The following is a 17,329-nucleotide window of genomic DNA, read 5'->3' as shown; positions in this document are numbered from 1 at the left end:
TGTATAGCTAAGAGTTATAAGCCGCAATCAAGAAACTTAATACATAAGTGATGCTGAAACTTGGCTGTTCAAAGACCATTTGACGGATATCGATGTCTTCTGTACCGATTCGAACAATTTTAGTCATTGGGATCGTCAATACACCTTGGGCATGTAGGTATTGAGCGGCAAGATAGACACCCAACGAGAAGAATACGAATAAAGAGCTCAATTGGCCGGCGATCAGACCTGATAGCATTCCAAAAATGGATCCCAATGCCAACTGTTTATAGTTTAACCGTCCACCGAAGGCCCCGTCGTATTTGGGCTTCTCGGGGATCTTGACATACTGATAACCCTTTGGAGTAGTAGGTCCCTGACTATAGGCCAGGGCAGAATCGTTTCTGATAGGGTTATGATTGATTAGGTAAGTAGCACTAATACCCATCAATCCAATAACAACACCTTTAGAAGCTCTGGAAGAATGATCATAGTGGCTCTTCCAGCCGTACGACGAGAACGATTTCCCATTGACTCGTTTAGACAAGTTGAAGGAGTTTTTGAGGAAAAGGGGGGAGATTCCAAGCCTTGGAGCGTATTTGAGGGAGTTTTTAAGGGCAAACATGATGAGTAATAAAGATGGGAATAGATGAAGTGGCACAAGATGATTGACAGAATCATGATATCGTGAGATGAAGAGGTAGATTGCTTAGTCGATCGGCGCGACTGTGGGGGAACTCCGTGCTTTTTCCGACGCTGGAACCTAGTTTTTCCGCGGCCATGCACCATCGGTGAATATTCAACCCTGATTTGCTCGCTCTGTCCTTCATCGGGCCGGAATTGTGCATAAACTTTTTTTCTTAGTCATTAACGGCGCTTTTTTTTTCAGTAGACTTTAAACTATATATACTAGAACTTATGATTAGTTAGTGTAATAATATTTAGAAATGTTGATTGTTCTCGTCAAAAATGTCCACTTTGAAAACAACTATAAAGTCGGAAGTTCCCGAGAAAACGTTTGAGTCTCCAGAACCTCCAGAATCTACGAGTGGGGAGAGGGCCCTCTCGTCTTTATCCGGTGTTATCGAAGATAAAGAGCAAGTGAGTGATTTGGCTCTCACTAATGAAGAAAAAGATCGCCGTATTGATGAAATGGCCTTGGAAATGGGTATAAATCATCGGAGATTCATGTGGAAACTCGATTTTTTCGTTGTTCCTCCATTCATCCTACTCTATTTCCTAGCATTCCTTGATCGTGTAAATATTTCTAATGCCAAAGTGTATGGTATGGAGGATGATTTGGGCCTTCATGGTAACCAGTTTAATACTGCGTTGACTATCTTCTTTGTGCCGTATGTCTTCTTTGAAGTCCTTTCCAACTATCTAATGAAAATCATCAAGCCCCATATATGGCTAAGTGCCATGATCTTTTTGTTTGGTATCGCTGGTATGTGTCAGGCCTTTGTTAAAGGTTTCGGAGGTTTACTTGCTTGCCGTTTCTTCCTTGGTGTCTTTGAGAGTGGTAGTTTTCCTGCTTTGTTCTATCTTCTTTCTGCCTACTATTGCAAAAGAGAGTCGCAGCGTAGATTCTCCTTTTTCTTCAGTTGTACATGTCTTGCCGGTGGTTGTGCAGGTGCCATCGCTTACAGGATTCACAGCCTAGACGGAGTCAGAGGCTTCGCCTCTTGGCAGTGGATATTTCTTATTGAAGGTGCCATTACTTCCTTCTTGGCTATCGTTCTCTTCTTTACCATAGCAGACTTCCCAGAAGAGGCCCGTTTCCTCAGCAATAACGAGAGAAAGTTCCTCAAAAGAAAGTTGGAATACGATGCCGGAAAGTCCGCTTACGAGGTCAAGTTGTTATTGAAGGACGTCGGTGGATTCTATAAGCTTCCAGCAGCCTACTTATCTGCTCTTTGCTATTTTGCATTGGTTATTCCTTCGTATGGTTACGCCTATTTTGCTCCTACCATCATCAAGTTTTTGGGATATACTGCCTGGGAAGCAAATAAGCATTCCATCTACCCTTGGATTTGTGCCTGGGGTGTCACTTGTGTATTGGCCTTCATTTCCGATAAAATCGGTAGAAGATGGCCGTTTGCTTTCTTCTCGTGCTGTTTGGCAATTGCAGGTTTCGTTATGGTGATGGTGTCTAGTAACTATAGCGTACAATATGCAGGTTGCTTCCTTGCCGTGACAGGATTGTATTCTGCCATGCCTGCAGTGGTCTGTCTATTCTCACTCAACTTCGCCGGCCATAGAAACAAGTCGGTTGGTACCTCTACTATCGTTGGTTTCGGTAACATTGGTGGTATTATTTCACCCTGGTTGTTCCCCAACAGCGATGCTCCAGGCTACCATATGGGTATGGCAGTTTCTGTGTTTTTTGTTGTATTTGCCGTTGCCATGACATTCTCCTACACTGCATACACGGTGTATCTGAATAGGATCAAAAACACCGAGGCATACCGTGAGAAGTGGGCCCTCAAGGACAAGAGAGCTCAACTTATAGCAGGAGATCTTCACCCAGATTTTAAATATATGTATTAGTTAATAAGAATTGCCTTTTTAGTTCCATACCATGACGTCTGATACCACCGGCCTATGGTCGGACAGAAAGTATGAATTGTCGAACCAGTTTTCTCCTACTCTGTATCTTTCTACCTGCCACATCTTATCTATTGCTTTAATATGAGGATTTCCACCAAATTGGAAGTCAATTCTTGAATAACCGTCAGTAGTTTGAAGGAAGTTGGTGAATGTTGCCAAATTACCTGTTCTTCTCTCTGGTTTACAGCTTTTTAGCAGATCGTCGAAAGCAAAGGTCTCAGAATACCTTGACAAACCATACCGTTTTAGGAAAGTATGATCAATTAGGGACTCGTTGAACTTTTCTACACCAGTAAGAATGCTGTAAGCACCTGAGCTGCCTCCTTGGCTTTGAGAGTTGAAGTCTCCAACCAAAAAGACAGGACATCCGTGCTTTTCAAATTCGTGGGCACCTCTAAGTCTAGCCATAGCAGCACCTAGTCGCCGCTGATCATCCGATTGGTCATCCAAGTGAAGGTTGATCAACACAAAGTCGAACCCCGTTCGAATATTCCGGAAATGGCCTACAGTGGCAGACCTGGTTGATCCTGCGCCAGGAAATTTACTGGGCTTGAATGGAGTTTGGCTCATCCAGAAGGTGTCCCAGTTTAGTAGTTCCACCCGATAAGGATCATAGAAGATTGCTTGGAACTCGCCCGCTCTATCGCCATCATCTCGGCCAACTCCAACGTACTTCATCGGACTTAACAACTGTGTCAAATCTTCCACCTGTCTGGAAAGTGCTTCATTGACTGTGAACAAGTCGGGACGATTGAAAGAAACCTCGTTTGCAACCCCAATCCGTCTCGTTGACCATGCAACCTCTTTATATTGCGAGTACCACCTAACATCGGTATCGTAAGGAATGGTTGAATTTAAATTGGAAATCGTATCGTTTATCGTCTCATCGTTCGAGATGGCATCGTTACGTAAGTTCCAGGATTGGAAACGAACGTGCGCGGCTATCGGAGCCACAGGATTCTCAACCGGTGAATTGTCACTGGACGATGAGTACTTCTTTATACCTAATAGAACCATCAGTATGACTAAAATGGAAAGAAGGAGCTTAATGAAGTCCGCGCGTTTTCCTCTCGAACCATTGGTGTTTGTAGGTAGCAATGGGGATGAATCGGACATTGAGTAAGAAGAGGTGTTAGTAGAACTTATGTGGAGATCCGCATAATTACATAAATGACTTTTAACCTTTTATGTAACCACCGGGTAACGGCCTGAAAAAAAAAAATTTTCATATTCCTCAGTCTGATGGGATCTTAACAAAGGATTAATTCAACAAGAGCCGTTGTATTAGCTGCTCAATGATAAACCAATAATGGGTAAAAAAGGCAAGAAAAACACTAATCAGAACGATTATTTGGATGAAGAAGATGAGGATGTCAATGGTTCAACTGTTGAATCTACTTCAAGCAGTATAGGAGAAGTAAATGAGTCCGGTCAGAATGATTTCATGGCCAATTTGAAGAAGGCCAAGAGTAAAAAGGCTGCTAAGCAAAAAGAAGAAGATGAGAAAAAGAAGGCTTTACATAAAGGACCTGTGATTAAGTCTAAGAAGGAGAAGGAAAGGGAAAGAAAGGAAAGAGAGAGAGAAAGAAAGAAGAAGCTTGCAGCCAGAAAGAAGGCTGCTCATCAGGAGAAGGACAAGGATAGTAGTCCTTTGTCGAATGAGGCGGCTGTGATTGGTGAGACTGGTGATGCTGGTGAGACCGGTGAGACCGGTGACGCTGGTGGTGCTGGCAAGGCCGGTGACGCTGGTGAGACTGTTAAGACTACTGAGACTGCTAAGACTACTGAGACTGTTAATATTAAGAAGAAGACCAAAAAGGTTAAGAAACTACCTGCAGGTATTGCTGCATTGAAAAGGCAATTAGAACTTCAAAAACAAGCTGAAGAAGAAGCAGAAAGATTAGATAAAGAAGAAGAAAGCAAGCTTAAAGAAGAAGAAAAGACCCGAGAAGAAGAAGTAAAGGCCCAAGAAGAAGGCAAGAGATTGAAGAAAGAACGGGAAAAGCTCAAGAAGGAGAAGCTTAAAAAGGAGGGTAAATATCTGACAAAAAAGCAGAAGCATGAGAGAGCTGTAGCCAATAGAAGAAGAGAATTGTTGCTTGCATCTTCCGACATAACCGTTGCAGGAGTTGAGCAGAAGGATGAAGGAGAAGAGGTTGAGACACACAAGAAGGTGATGTACGGAAGTAAGAAGAAGAGTCAGAAGAAGAGTAGCAATGAGAGTACTCCTGTAGCAGAGGAGAAGAGAAAGGAAGGTTCTTTGCCTGAGGAAGAGGTTGATGATTGGGAGAAGCTGGCCGGTGGTGCAGCTGATGGAGCTGAGCCAGCTGGTGATGAAGTTGCTGAAAGTTGGGAAGACATGATTGGAGATGAAGGAGTTAAAGACGATGAAGAAGAAGAAGAAGAAGAAGAAGAAGAAGAAGTAGAAACTGAAGAGACTAAAGAAATTAAAGAGAAAGAAAAGAATCAGCTTGAAGTTGTTCAGACGGATCAGAATAAACAGAAGTCGCAGAAAAGCAATAAAGGAACTAAAGAGAATACAGAAAAAGATCTTCGTTCACCTATTTGCTGTATTCTTGGTCATGTTGATACAGGTAAAACTAAATTGCTTGATAAGATCCGTGAAACCAATGTGCAAGGAGGAGAAGCTGGAGGTATTACTCAACAGATCGGTGCTACTTACTTCCCTCTAGATGTGTTGCGTCAAAAGACTGCAGTTATGTCCAAATATGAGAAGTTGACTTATGATGTTCCTGGTTTGTTGGTTATTGATACCCCAGGTCATGAGTCGTTCACTAATTTGAGAAGTAGAGGTTCTTCTCTTTGTAACATTGCCATTTTGGTCGTGGATATTATGCACGGATTGGAGCAGCAGACTTTGGAGTCTCTTCGTTTACTAAGAGAGAGAAAGGCACCATTTGTGGTTGCCTTGAATAAGATTGATAGATTGTATGGTTGGGAGTCTACTCCTGACAATGCCTTCAGAGACTCGTTCACAAGACAGGCTTCTACTGTGCAAGCCGAATTTGAAAACAGGCTCAATGGAATTAAGTTGCAACTTGCAGAGCAAGGTTTGAACTCTGAGTTATACTTCGACAACTCCAATATAGCTAGATACGTCAGTATTGTTCCTACCTCTGCTGTTACAGGTGAAGGTGTTCCTGATTTGCTCTGGTTGTTGCTCGAACTTACACAGAAGCGTATGAGCAAACAATTGAGGTACTTGTCAGATGTTCAAGCTACTATTTTGGAGGTTAAGGTCATCGAAGGTCTTGGTACTACCATTGATGTGGTTCTTTCTAACGGTATCTTACATGAGGGTGATAGGATTATACTTTGTGGTATGAATGGACCTATAGCCACCAATATTCGTGCGTTATTGACCCCTCCACCTTCAAGAGAGCTTCGTATTAAGTCGGAGTATCTTCATCACAAACAAGTTAAGGCTGCGTTGGGTGTTAAGATTGCTGCTAATGACTTGGAGAAGGCCGTCGCCGGTTCAAGATTGCTCATTGTTGGACCAGACGATGACGAGGAAGTGATGAAAGATGAAGTGATGGATGATTTGACTGGTTTACTTGATTCCGTTGACCCCACAGGTAAAGGTGTGGTCGTTCAGGCTTCTACATTGGGTTCTTTGGAGGCCTTATTGGACTTCCTTAAGGATATGAAGATTCCTGTCATGTCTATTGGCCTTGGTCCAGTCTATAAAAGAGATATTATGAAGGCTACAATGATGTTGGACAAGGCTCCCGAGTATGCAGTTATGCTTTGCTTCGACGTTAGGATCGACAAAGAAGCCGAACAGTATGCTGAGGAGCAGCATGTTAAGGTCTTCAACGCTAACATCATTTATCATTTGTTTGATGAGTTCACGGCTTACCAGGAGCATCTTTTGGAGAAGAAACGTAAGGATAACAAGGAAAAGGCTGTGTTCCCATGTATTCTGAAGACCATTCAGATCATTAACAAGCGCAATCCTATGATTATCGGTGTAGACGTTGTTGATGGTGTTCTTAATATTGGAACACCTATCGGTACTGTCAAAATGGATCCTCTCACAAACCAAAAGGTCAAGTTACCTTTGGGTAAAGTGGTCTCGATGGAGATTAATCATGAGTCTAAGATTCAGATCAGAAAAGGTGAGAGTTCTGCCGGTGTCGCCATTCGTTTGGAGGATGCCGCCTCCCAGCCTATTTGGGGTCGTCATATCGATGAGCACGATCCATTATACTCGATGATCACCAGAGAGACCATCAATACTTTGAAAGATCCTGCCTTCCGTAGCACTGTGCCGCGCGAGGATTGGTTCTTGATCAAGAAGTTGAAGTCTGTTCTTGATATCGAGTAGTAGTTACCTCCCCCACACCTCTGTACAGCTCTTTATATATTCTCCAAACACCTGTTGTTTCCAGTTTCCTATTATTTCCTGTAGCATTTTCACTGAACACTTCATTTCTGCGTTTACGCTGCGTTCAACTCCTATGCTAATGTACTCCACATCCTTTGTCAAGCTGTCAAAGCATGGGATGAGTTTTCTATTGAGTTCTCTGCTAAGTTGAACCATTTCTACCTGTAATTCGCTCACGCTCATCTTATCGACAGCCTTATGACGAGTGCCCATTGTATTATTGGTGGTGGTGGTAGTATCGGGGTCCTCAGATGCAGATATGGCTCTATTCCAACTCTGCGGAAGACTGATATTACTCAGCGAGTCTTCAATGGTTTCATTGTCTGCTTCATCAAGCCTTTCCACAGCGTTTCTCTTCGCTTTTAAGTTCGCTATGGCTTTGCTCAAACTGGGAGATTGAATTTCCCCCTTTCTAATTACCTCATCCAACCTTTCTTCTCCCAAAACTCTTCCCGTTATGTCCTTTAATCGCGCCTGCCTACGAAGAATGATGTCCTGAAGATACCCCAATTGGACTTCTTTCATCTTACGGAAATGAAGAAGAGGTAAGATCACAAGTAGAGTAAGCCTTATCACCATCAACTTCTCCTTTATGTAGATCGTCAGAGAGCTAACGAATACTTCAATGTTGAGGAAGTTTAGATCAATCTTATTACCGAAGTGTTCAATCACTTCATGTTGATCCTCAATGATACTGAATATATTGAAAAAGCCACCCAGTTCAATCAATGCCTCTCTGTTGGATTGGAAATCCCTAATAGTTTTATTGGCAGTGGATTCCAAGCGTCTTACAATGTTCAACAACTTTCGTGCCCTTGATTCCAAAGGACGAAACACTGAATCATTCAAATCCGACTGGTAATTACGGATTTGGCCTCTAGGAGGAATAGGGAGAAACGCAAAGTAAGGACTGGGAGTTGTTGGATCACGTGGAGAAGTGAGATAGATCGATTTAGAAGACAGGTTTGTGAAGGGGGGACCATGAAGGATCTTAGACCAGTATTTTTCTCTAGGATCAAGAAACCTGGCGACAAACTCGGACTGTCGGATCTCCTCATCTGCCAATAGTCGCTTCAAGAAATAGTTAAGCAACCTAATTCTTCGATCAATGATCTGTTTATCGGACCTGTAATTGAATGGATGCTTCAATAAACGACTAATTGAATGTTTTTCAGGAACAGGTGGTATCACTTTTGTCTGGAAGAACTTGATAAGATAAGAACGAAGTGATACAAAATCGGAATAGCGTCTGAAAACAAGATCGTCGTTGACATCGCCATTGAGATGGATTTTGTAGAAAACGGCTCCAAGCACTTGATAACCTACTATAGTATAGCAATCATTGACTGATAACGGTTGATTTTTTTGAGGAGATAAGGATAAAGGTGCGTTAAGAGGACTTGAATGGACATCCTCATAAGAATTGACTATTCCGTTTGAAAAATGATGATCCGAGCCTGCAAATGGGTTGTTATCCTGGGTAAAATCGTCATAATCGCCGAAGTTCATTGCCTCTGAAGAAGAACAAACGGCTGGTAAAGTTAGATGGACCTACTACAAAAGTCGCGAATAAATATTTAACTATGATCATATTAAATGGACAGAAAGAAGTAAGAAAAGATTGCTAGGATGAATTAGTTTACTTGGCAGTTTGAGGAGAAAGCTTGGAAGATTCGATTCTCATTCCCGTATGAGGATTTACTATATCCAAAGCCTTTCTGACTCGTGGAGTATGGACTCTTGGCGACCTTTGATGAGTAGAAGGAGATGAAGGGGACATAAAGACGCTATTTTTGATGTTGCTGCTGTGTGTCTGAACAGGAGAGTGATTAGCAAAGTTTACAATTTGAGGGCAGAATTCAATATCATCCTCCAATTCGAATCCTTTCGAAGACATGAACCTTGTGCGATGAGATGAATAAAGTGAAGACAGAGAGCTCTGGGGTGATGATAGTGCCAAAGACTGGTATCCGGAAGACGAAGCCGAAGAGGGTAACGAAGTAGAACCAGGGATGCCCACGGAAGGTGACGCATTCACGAACATACCAGAGGGACTTGGTAGCTGTTGCGGTATTGGAGTTGTCTTTTGATACTCCTGGTGTAAGGATGCTCTGGCTAGGAGCGACGCAAATGATGTCTGTGCCTGCTGAGCAGCTGAGGTTTGGGTCTGTGCCTGCTGAGCAGATGACGTTTGAGTCTGGAGCTGTTGAGCAGCTGAGGTTTGGCTCTGAAGCTGTTGAGCAGATGAGGTTTGAATTTGGGTTTGAGGTTGTGTCTCCTGAGCATGCTGTACCGGGGGCATCCGTTGGACTCGCTCGACAGGGTCGACCCGAGCGTCCTGACGACCCTGATGAGTCCAGGAAAACTCGCCAACTGACGAAGGTTTGTAATAGCTCATCATATAAGATGTTGTCGCATATAAATTAAAGCTATAGAATGAAGATACATAGCAAGGAAACGCTGTTCCATTAGTTCCGCACTATTTGTAAATAAATTGGTCAATCAATTTCCCGACGCAGCGATCGTTGAGTCGGTCATGCGTGGACGAGGCTTGCCTACACTTTCCTCTTGGGGTCCCCCGGTAGCCAAAAATTTTGAGTGGCAAAAAAAATAATATTTCAAATTGATCGAACCCAGGGTCGAACTGGGGACTTTCTGCGTGTTAAGCAGATGCCATAACCAACTAGACTATCCGACCAATTATAATTTTTGATTTTGATAGGTATTTTGTGTTGAGTAAGGAAGATAATGTCCTAGAAGACAATATATAAGGCTGCATAACTGATAGTTTGGGGATTGTACATTTGTTTTTGTTTTTATTTGAAGAGATCTATCGACTACCATATTTGAAATACTTCAGATTTTGACGATTAATAACAACATACATTTATCTACCTTTGATGTCACTTAGAATTTATTCTGTATATTCCTTTTCTCGTCCTCTCCAATTGTTTACTGGTTTGTGCCCTAAACCTTAGCACAGCACACACATCAGAATATATGACAAATGCATTCTTTTACAGTCTGGCGCTTAACATGAAAGTGAATAAGAATGATAACGTTGAAGATCCCTCGATGTAGATAAGAGTTTAAAATCAAACCACGTGCCCCTCCCTTTTTTATATTTTTCTGTAGTCATCCATCCTCATCCATTTTCTATCTTAACCAAAGCTCAAGAATTCATAACCATCATTGAAATGAAAACTTTGTTTATACGAGCAAGAAATTTTGACAGAAGAGAAACTGACATCTTCTGCTTCCCATAGCAGTAAACAAATAATTGTGGCATTGAGCTATTCAATAACCCCAGATGCATGGAAATGTATTCAGATAGTTCGTCCCCCAAAAAGGAAATATGTAATTGTACTTAAAAATGACAAATCTCTTTTCAAATACATTACAGAACCTAAAATGTAGGAGAAAAGGCTAAATGTGGTCGCATTGACAACACTTGAACGTTGATCCTTACCGCGTCTATTTTTTCACACAATAGCAACATTTAGTTTCATAGTTCCATAGCATGCATACAATAAGCTTGCTTGAAGCCTCGCGGTTGCTTCCAGTTTTTACATCTCGACCCTCTTCTCAATTACTCGGCATATTTTCCGCATCCTCATTACTAACCACAATATCTCGGTAAAGGGTCCGTCCGTCGCTTTGACAACCAAAATTTTCAAAATGAATAGCTCGTTTAAATATCAATATTCTTTCTCGTTCATCTCGTACTTCTATTCAACGCTATTCAAACCATCTGAAAATTATAACTCACAGTAAACCTAGCTCAGACCGCTTATGCCATTGACGGTTTATCAATGCATATACAATCCCGTGATATTTGTTGTAAAGAAACCGCTTATATATTCAGTCCAGCACCTACTTTGGTCCACTCCATAAAAAAAATGATCCAGGCACAACTATCAATTATCGCTCGTACCTTCATCTTCTCTCATTTGGGCATTTCCGATCCGATGGATCTACATGCAGATTCACAAAAAAAAAAAGAAACGGAAGGGGATATATTGCTCGAGGAACTTTAAGCGAGAAAAGGAAAGTCCCAAATAGCATCGAATACCGTCAAATATATGAAAATTTATCCTAAGTTTGGGAAAACCGATCCATTCCATCAATGCAAGAGAGGAAATTGCAGAGAGATTTTCTTTCAAATGGATATGTACGAGAGTGAACGAGTTGTACGAACAACCGCGTCCACTGGAGACAGTTGTAGACTTAATTTATATATGGCCATCTCCAGCCATGCGTTATTCTAAATGTACGAAATGTTTAGTTACGGAAATTATCTAGAGTCCTCCATAAAGCAAAATGAAGTTCTCGAGTATAATTCCTGCCAGTATTGCTGCCTTGATGGCATCATCAAATGTTTTGGCGACCAGCTCTGTGGCCTCTGAAGCTACATCAGTTGCTTTAACTTCAGCTGTTTCTGCAGCTTCATCTATTGCATCCTTGTTTTCATCCGCTCCATCTTCCACAGCTGCTCTAAGTTCTTCACCTGTTTCAGCAGTTTCATCTAGTGTCTCTACAGCAATCTTGCCTAGTGCTGATGTCTACGAGATTTATGTTCTTTTCGAAGATATTGCTGCCAACGAAGATGAATACCTTAATTACCTTTTAGGTGATACAAATGTCACAATTCCTGATGGCTTGATGGATTTATTCATTGATGTTATGACCTACACAGATAGTAGTTTCACTACTATCTTTGAAGATGTTCCACTTTCCGAGTTTGAAGACATCAATGCTATGGTCACTGACCTTCCTTGGTACTCGAGCAGACTAGAGTCTCTTCTTACCGAAGTCACATCTATTCCTTCTACATCTGTTGTTTTAACATCAGCTATTTCTGCAGCTTCATCGGTTGTGTTTTCAGCTGCCTCTGAAACTTCATCAGTTGCTTTAACTTCAGCTGTTTCTGCAGCTTCATCGATATTGTCCTTACTCTCATCCGTTCCATCTTCCACGGCTGCTCTAAGTTCTTCACCTGTTTCAGCAGTTTCATCTAGTGTCTCTACAGCAATCTTGCCTAGTGCTGATGTCTACGAGATTTATGTTCTTTTCGAAGATATTGCTGCCAACGAAGATGAATACCTTAATTACCTTTTAGGTGATACAAATGTCACAATTCCTGATGGCTTGATGGATTTATTCATTGATGTTATGACCTACACAGATAGTAGTTTCACTACTATCTTTGAAGATGTTCCACTTTCCGAGTTTGAAGACATCAATGCTATGGTCACTGACCTTCCTTGGTACTCGAGCAGACTAGAGTCTCTTCTTGACGGCGCAACAACCGTTCCTTCTACATCAGTTGCTTTAACCTCAGCTATTTCTGCAGCTTCATCGGTTGTGTCCTCAGCTGCCTCTGAAACTTCATCAGTTGCTTTAACTTCAGCTGTTTCTACAGCTTCATCTATTGCATCCTTGTTTTCATCCGCTCCATCTTCCACGGCTGTTCTAAGTTCTTCACCTGTTTCAGCAGTTTCATCTAGTGTCTCTACAGCAATCTTGCCTAGTGCTGATGTCTACGAGATTTATGTTCTTTTCGAAGATATTGCTGCCAACGAAGATGAATACCTTAATTACCTTTTAGGTGATACAAATGTCACAATTCCTGATGGCTTGATGGATTTATTCATTGATGTTATGACCTACACAGATAGTAGTTTCACTACTATCTTTGAAGATGTTCCACTTTCCGAGTTTGAAGACATCAACGCTATGGTCACTGACCTTCCTTGGTACTCGAGCAGACTAGAGTCTCTTCTTACCGAAGTCACATCTATTCCTTCTACATCTGTTGTTTTAACATCAGCTATTTCTGCAGCTTCATCGGTTGTGTCCTCAACTGCTTCTGAAGCTACATCAGTTGCTTTAACCTCAGCTATTTCAGCAGCCTCATCAATTGTGTCCTCAGCTGTTTCTACAACTTCACCTGTCTCCTCTACTGTCTCTTCTGCATCTTCTTCGACTAGTACGTTCTCGATGTCTGATTATGACGTTTATGAGGTCTATGTTCTTTTCCAAGATATTGCTGCCAACGAGGGTGAATATCTCACATACCTTTCCAGTGGTGCAGATGTCACAATCCCTGACGGCTTGATGAATTTGTTCATTGATGTTATGACGTACACTGACGACAGCTATACCACTCTATTTGAAACTATGTCTGGTGCCGAATACTCGGAAATCAATGAAATGGTTACCGAATTGCCTTGGTACAGTTCTAGGTTATTGGCAGAGCTTGCAACTTATGATGCTACCTCATCGTCCTCAGTTGCCTCTGTTTCTACGGAATCTAGCGTTGAGACAACAGGTATCTCAGAGACTGAGTCAACTGTTGCATCCACTGGTATCTCAGAGACTGGAAGCAGCAACACTGCAACCGGCTATGAGTCTACTGTTGCATCTACCGCTGTTTCGGAGATAACTGGTAATAGCAACACTGCAACTTCTGTGGAAACTGGTTCTTCTTCTTCTGAAGAGTACTTTACAACCACCATTGTTTCTGGTACCGTCACAATCGTTTCGACATACTGTCCAAAATGTACCGAAACAGAGACTGCAGAGACATTCACCACCACTATTGTTTCTGGTACTGTCACAATTGTTTCAACATACTGTCCAAAATGCGCCGCAACAGTGACCGCAGAGAGTACTGGCGAGGCTGCAGAGACAATTACCACGACCATTGTTGAGGATAACACAACTATTGTGAAAACTTACTGTCCAAAATGCACTGAAACAGAGGCCGCAGAGACTACTGGTGAGGCTGCAGAGACTATAACCACGACTATTGTCGAGGATAACACAACTATTGTGAAGACTTACTGTCCAAAATGCACTGAAACAGAGGCCGCAGAGACCACTGGTGAGGCTGCAGAGACTATAACCACGACTATTGTCGAGGATAACACAACTATTGTGAAGACTTACTGTCCAAAATGCACTGAAACAGAGGCCGCAGAGACCACTGGTGAGTCTGCAGAGACTATTACCACGACTATTGTTTTGGATAATACCACTATTGTTACGACCTACTGTCCAGAGAGCACTGAAACAGAAGCTGTCGCTTCTGCCGCTTCTACAGCAGTAGCAGCAACAGCTGCTGTTACTACAGGTGCAAGTGTTACAACGAGCTTGTCTTCCGAGGCTACTACTTTAGCTTCATCTTCTCAGTCATCAGTCTCAGCTAATGGATCTAGCGTCGCTGCTACTGTCAGCACGTACAAGGGTTCTGGAAACACTCTTAAGACTCCAGCTACCTTCCTTGCTGGTATGGGTGTTATCCTTTACTTATTGAATTAAGCGTCTACTATGATGACGTCTTTCTTTCCTTTGCGGTTTGTCGCTTTCTTACTACGTTGCATTCTTAGCGGTGGCTATCATTTTCCGGTGGCAACTTCTAATTATCTCATTTTCCTGTAAATGCTCAATCGGGTAACTTAATTTGGTTTTATTTCTTTTTATGCTTGTTTCTTGGTTTCTTTTCATGAGTTTTATGAATTTCTGTTTTACTTTTTACTTCTTTAGTGGTTGTTCTCTAGATACCTTAAATATAGATGCTACTCTAATAATTAACAGTGAATAAGAAAAAATTAATGGGGGATTTGGTGATGGTATTAGGATTTATATTCATAGATCGTCGTTAATGAGAGAGATTCTTGATCAATTCTTGTTGGATTTGTTCTTATCCTCTTTATTCATGTCATTCAACTGCTCCTCAATGTCAAGATTTTCTTGGATGTCCCAAAGCTCCTTGTATAAAGAGGAGTCATCCTGAAGTAAGCTGTAATGAGTACCTTCTTCCAAGACTTTACCGTCTTTCAAAACGATAATCTTATCTGCGTCAGCTATAGTCCTCAACCTGTGAGCAATACTAACATTTGTTTTTCCACCCTCTCTGAACAACTCATGAATCGTTTTCAATAGGGCCTGCTCAGTATGGGTATCCAAAGCAGAAGTAGCCTCGTCAAAGAAGGTAATTGGGGCGTCCTTAAGTAGAAGTCTACCCATGGCAAGTCTCTGCTTCTCTCCACCGGAAATCATAAGACCTCTTTCACCGACAAGAGTATTGACACCATCGGGTAAGTCTTTAACCAATTCATCAAGTTTGACTTTGTATAGCACCTCATTGACCTCATTATCAGAAGCGGTAAGCTTACCATAACGTAGATTTTCCATAATGGTCTCATTGAAGAGAGGATTATCTTGAGGCACCACTCCGATAGCTCTTCGAAGACTATCTAAATCTACATCTCTAATATCCTGACCGTCGATAAGAATTCTACCAGCAGAGATATCGTAAAAGCGGAAAACAAGTCTTAAAATGGTGGATTTACCGGAGCCAGAAGGTCCCACAATGGCCACCTTTTGGCCTGCAGGTATGGTAAACGAGCAATCTTTCAAGATAGGTCTATCAGGATGGTAACCAAAGGTGACATGATCGAAAGTGACCTCACCACCCCGATTTAACTTCAAAGGAGGAGCATTAGGTTTTGACTGGACCTTGATCTCGTATTTTTGAAGCATGAAAAGGGACTCCATATCAATTAGAGACTGTTTCAAGTCACGATACACGGAACCAAGGAAATTGAGAGGCACAGAAAGCTGAAAGACAAGCTGGTTAATAAGAACCAAATCACCAACAGTGAGGGTTCCGGCAGCAACACCTTGACAACCCATGTACATCATTACGGTAAGAGCAGTAGTGAAGATGAAGTTCTGCCCAGAATTCAAGTAGGCCAAAGAGGTGGCAACTTTGATGCTGGATTCTCTGTAATTCTCCAACGCCGAATCATAACGGGCAGATTGGAAGGCCTCATTGTTGAAGTACTTCACAGACTCATAGTTAATCAACGAGTCTAAGGCCACACTGGCAGCTCTCTGATCAGCCTTGTTGGCATGTTTTCTGAACTTGGTTCTCCAGGCAGTTGTCCTGATAGTAAATAGGGAGTAAGCCAAAACAGTTAACAAGGTAACGCCGGCAAAGGAGGCACCGTAGTTGTAAGTCAAGACACCACTAACGACGGAAATCTCGAAAGTAATGGGTAAAATACGGAACACCATGGCAGAAAGAACATAGGCAATACCTTTAGTACCTCTGTCAATTGCCCTAGTTAAACCACCAGTCTGCCGGGACAAGTGGAAGTTCAAATCCAACTCGAGAAGATGCTTAAAGGTGTTATGGGCCACACTCATGATGGCACCTTGAGCGACTTTTGCAAAGATGGCATTTCTGAGCTGGTCAAATAGCATGGCACCAAATCTGGCACCCCCATAGGCAAAAATACAGGCGATAATTGAAGTTGTCAGCATACCACCCGTGGTAGACCAATCAACATTCATATCGTCGATGATACGCTTGAAGAAGAATGGTACCTCCACATTCAGTAGTTTACCAGCAATTAACAACGATAAGGCTAAGACGACTCTAACTTTCACGCTCATATTCTCCTTCGGCCAGATGTACAAAAGCAGATCCTTAAGAATCTGTCTTTCCGATTCTGGCTCAGGCTCTTCGACATTAGGAGCCATCGTATGAGTAGCATTGCCGACCAAATTTGCGTGCTTTAGAGGCCCCTTAGACGGCCTAGTGAATGTAGTCTTTAATGGTTTCGTAGATGCAGCCTTAGATGACTCCGTGGAAAGAAACCTGAAGCTGGATCCACCATGAAATTCATATGGACGAACAATTCTACCTGCAAGACAAGCCTTAGTATGAGGCTGTCTGAATTGACGTGTGAGACACCGAATAGCCAAACTTGGCTCGGCTATAAGGCCTCTTCTGAAAACAAACATGATGGAGATGAGGAATGAGATGTACTAAGTATATGAAAAATGTCAGATAGATCTTGGACCTAAGACCTTAGATCCGACCGATACAGCCGACTATGACCGCCACACCTCTCGTAAGCACCCCCTGCCACGTGAGCACCCCCTTGCAATACATCTCTACACCAGCCAATAGACACGCTGACCTCTTCTATCACGTGCAAACCGACCATGACATTGCTCTTTCCACTTCGCTCATTCTGATTGGCCAACCTTGTTTATTGATACCCGCCCGCAATTTTTTTCTTTAGCCATTTTAGTTTTTCCCCTTACGCGCGCCGGCCTCGCCCCTCGTCACTGTCATCAACAAAAGGGCAAAGCAGGGATTGCCCTCGAAAAGGAGTAAAGTATTTAAATGTTTGGATTTCCCAATTTCGTTTTTTCAGTTTGAAAAACTTTTTTTTCTTTTTTTTTTCTTTTTTTGTTTGGTCGTTTTGAAGTTCCGATTGATTTGGTGTTTACTTTTGAAGTTCATCGCCT

The 17,329-nt window shown here is 42.2% G+C and overlaps 9 protein-coding genes and 1 non-coding gene across 10 annotated transcripts; 4 read left to right on the top strand and 6 right to left on the bottom strand.

The window, feature by feature from the left end:
- Positions 1-7: 7 nt before the first annotated feature.
- Positions 8-604, bottom strand: FOA43_002940 (uncharacterized protein; the record flags this gene model as incomplete). Its single annotated transcript, XM_038923220.1, has 1 exon — positions 8-604. One exon carries the CDS (start codon positions 602-604, stop codon positions 8-10), a length of 597 nt encoding a protein of 198 aa, XP_038779148.1.
- A 344-nt stretch (positions 605-948) lies between these two features.
- Positions 949-2,529, top strand: FOA43_002939 (uncharacterized protein; the record flags this gene model as incomplete). The annotated part of the gene is made up of 1 exon (XM_038923219.1): positions 949-2,529. The coding sequence occupies one exon, from the start codon at positions 949-951 to the stop codon at positions 2,527-2,529; it is 1,581 nt and encodes a 526-aa protein (XP_038779147.1).
- An 18-nt stretch (positions 2,530-2,547) lies between these two features.
- Positions 2,548-3,606, bottom strand: FOA43_002938 (uncharacterized protein; the record flags this gene model as incomplete). The annotated part of the gene is made up of 1 exon (XM_038923218.1): positions 2,548-3,606. The coding sequence occupies one exon, from the start codon at positions 3,604-3,606 to the stop codon at positions 2,548-2,550; it is 1,059 nt and encodes a 352-aa protein (XP_038779146.1).
- A 292-nt stretch (positions 3,607-3,898) lies between these two features.
- On the top strand, positions 3,899-6,940 carry FOA43_002937 (uncharacterized protein; the record flags this gene model as incomplete). Its single annotated transcript, XM_038923217.1, has 1 exon — positions 3,899-6,940. One exon carries the CDS (start codon positions 3,899-3,901, stop codon positions 6,938-6,940), a length of 3,042 nt encoding a protein of 1,013 aa, XP_038779145.1.
- A 3-nt stretch (positions 6,941-6,943) lies between these two features.
- FOA43_002936 (uncharacterized protein) lies at positions 6,944-8,509 on the bottom strand (the record flags this gene model as incomplete). Its single annotated transcript, XM_038923216.1, has 1 exon — positions 6,944-8,509. The coding sequence occupies one exon, from the start codon at positions 8,507-8,509 to the stop codon at positions 6,944-6,946; it is 1,566 nt and encodes a 521-aa protein (XP_038779144.1).
- A 130-nt stretch (positions 8,510-8,639) lies between these two features.
- On the bottom strand, positions 8,640-9,044 carry FOA43_002935 (uncharacterized protein; the record flags this gene model as incomplete). Its single annotated transcript, XM_038923215.1, has 1 exon — positions 8,640-9,044. The coding sequence occupies one exon, from the start codon at positions 9,042-9,044 to the stop codon at positions 8,640-8,642; it is 405 nt and encodes a 134-aa protein (XP_038779143.1).
- An 89-nt stretch (positions 9,045-9,133) lies between these two features.
- Positions 9,134-9,489, top strand: FOA43_002934 (uncharacterized protein; the record flags this gene model as incomplete). Its single annotated transcript, XM_038923214.1, has 2 exons — positions 9,134-9,382; positions 9,451-9,489. The coding sequence occupies 2 exons, from the start codon at positions 9,134-9,136 to the stop codon at positions 9,487-9,489; spliced, it is 288 nt and encodes a 95-aa protein (XP_038779142.1).
- Positions 9,490-9,624: 135 nt separating this feature from the next.
- FOA43_002933 lies at positions 9,625-9,698 on the bottom strand. The gene has a single exon. It is a non-coding gene; the product is annotated as a tRNA-Val (tRNA).
- A 1,622-nt stretch (positions 9,699-11,320) lies between these two features.
- Positions 11,321-14,323, top strand: FOA43_002932 (uncharacterized protein; the record flags this gene model as incomplete). Its single annotated transcript, XM_038923213.1, has 1 exon — positions 11,321-14,323. One exon carries the CDS (start codon positions 11,321-11,323, stop codon positions 14,321-14,323), a length of 3,003 nt encoding a protein of 1,000 aa, XP_038779141.1.
- A 360-nt stretch (positions 14,324-14,683) lies between these two features.
- Positions 14,684-16,816, bottom strand: ATM1 (Iron-sulfur clusters transporter atm1, mitochondrial; the record flags this gene model as incomplete). Its single annotated transcript, XM_038923212.1, has 1 exon — positions 14,684-16,816. One exon carries the CDS (start codon positions 16,814-16,816, stop codon positions 14,684-14,686), a length of 2,133 nt encoding a protein of 710 aa, XP_038779140.1.
- Between the last annotated feature and the right edge of the window lie 513 nt (positions 16,817-17,329).

This window comes from Brettanomyces nanus, chromosome 3 (genome assembly GCF_011074865.1).
Source record: "Brettanomyces nanus chromosome 3, complete sequence".
NCBI classification, from domain to species: domain Eukaryota; kingdom Fungi; phylum Ascomycota; class Pichiomycetes; order Pichiales; family Pichiaceae; genus Brettanomyces; species Brettanomyces nanus.
The sequence above is the reverse complement of the archived record's forward strand: the minus strand, read 5'-3'. Positions and strand labels throughout refer to the sequence as shown.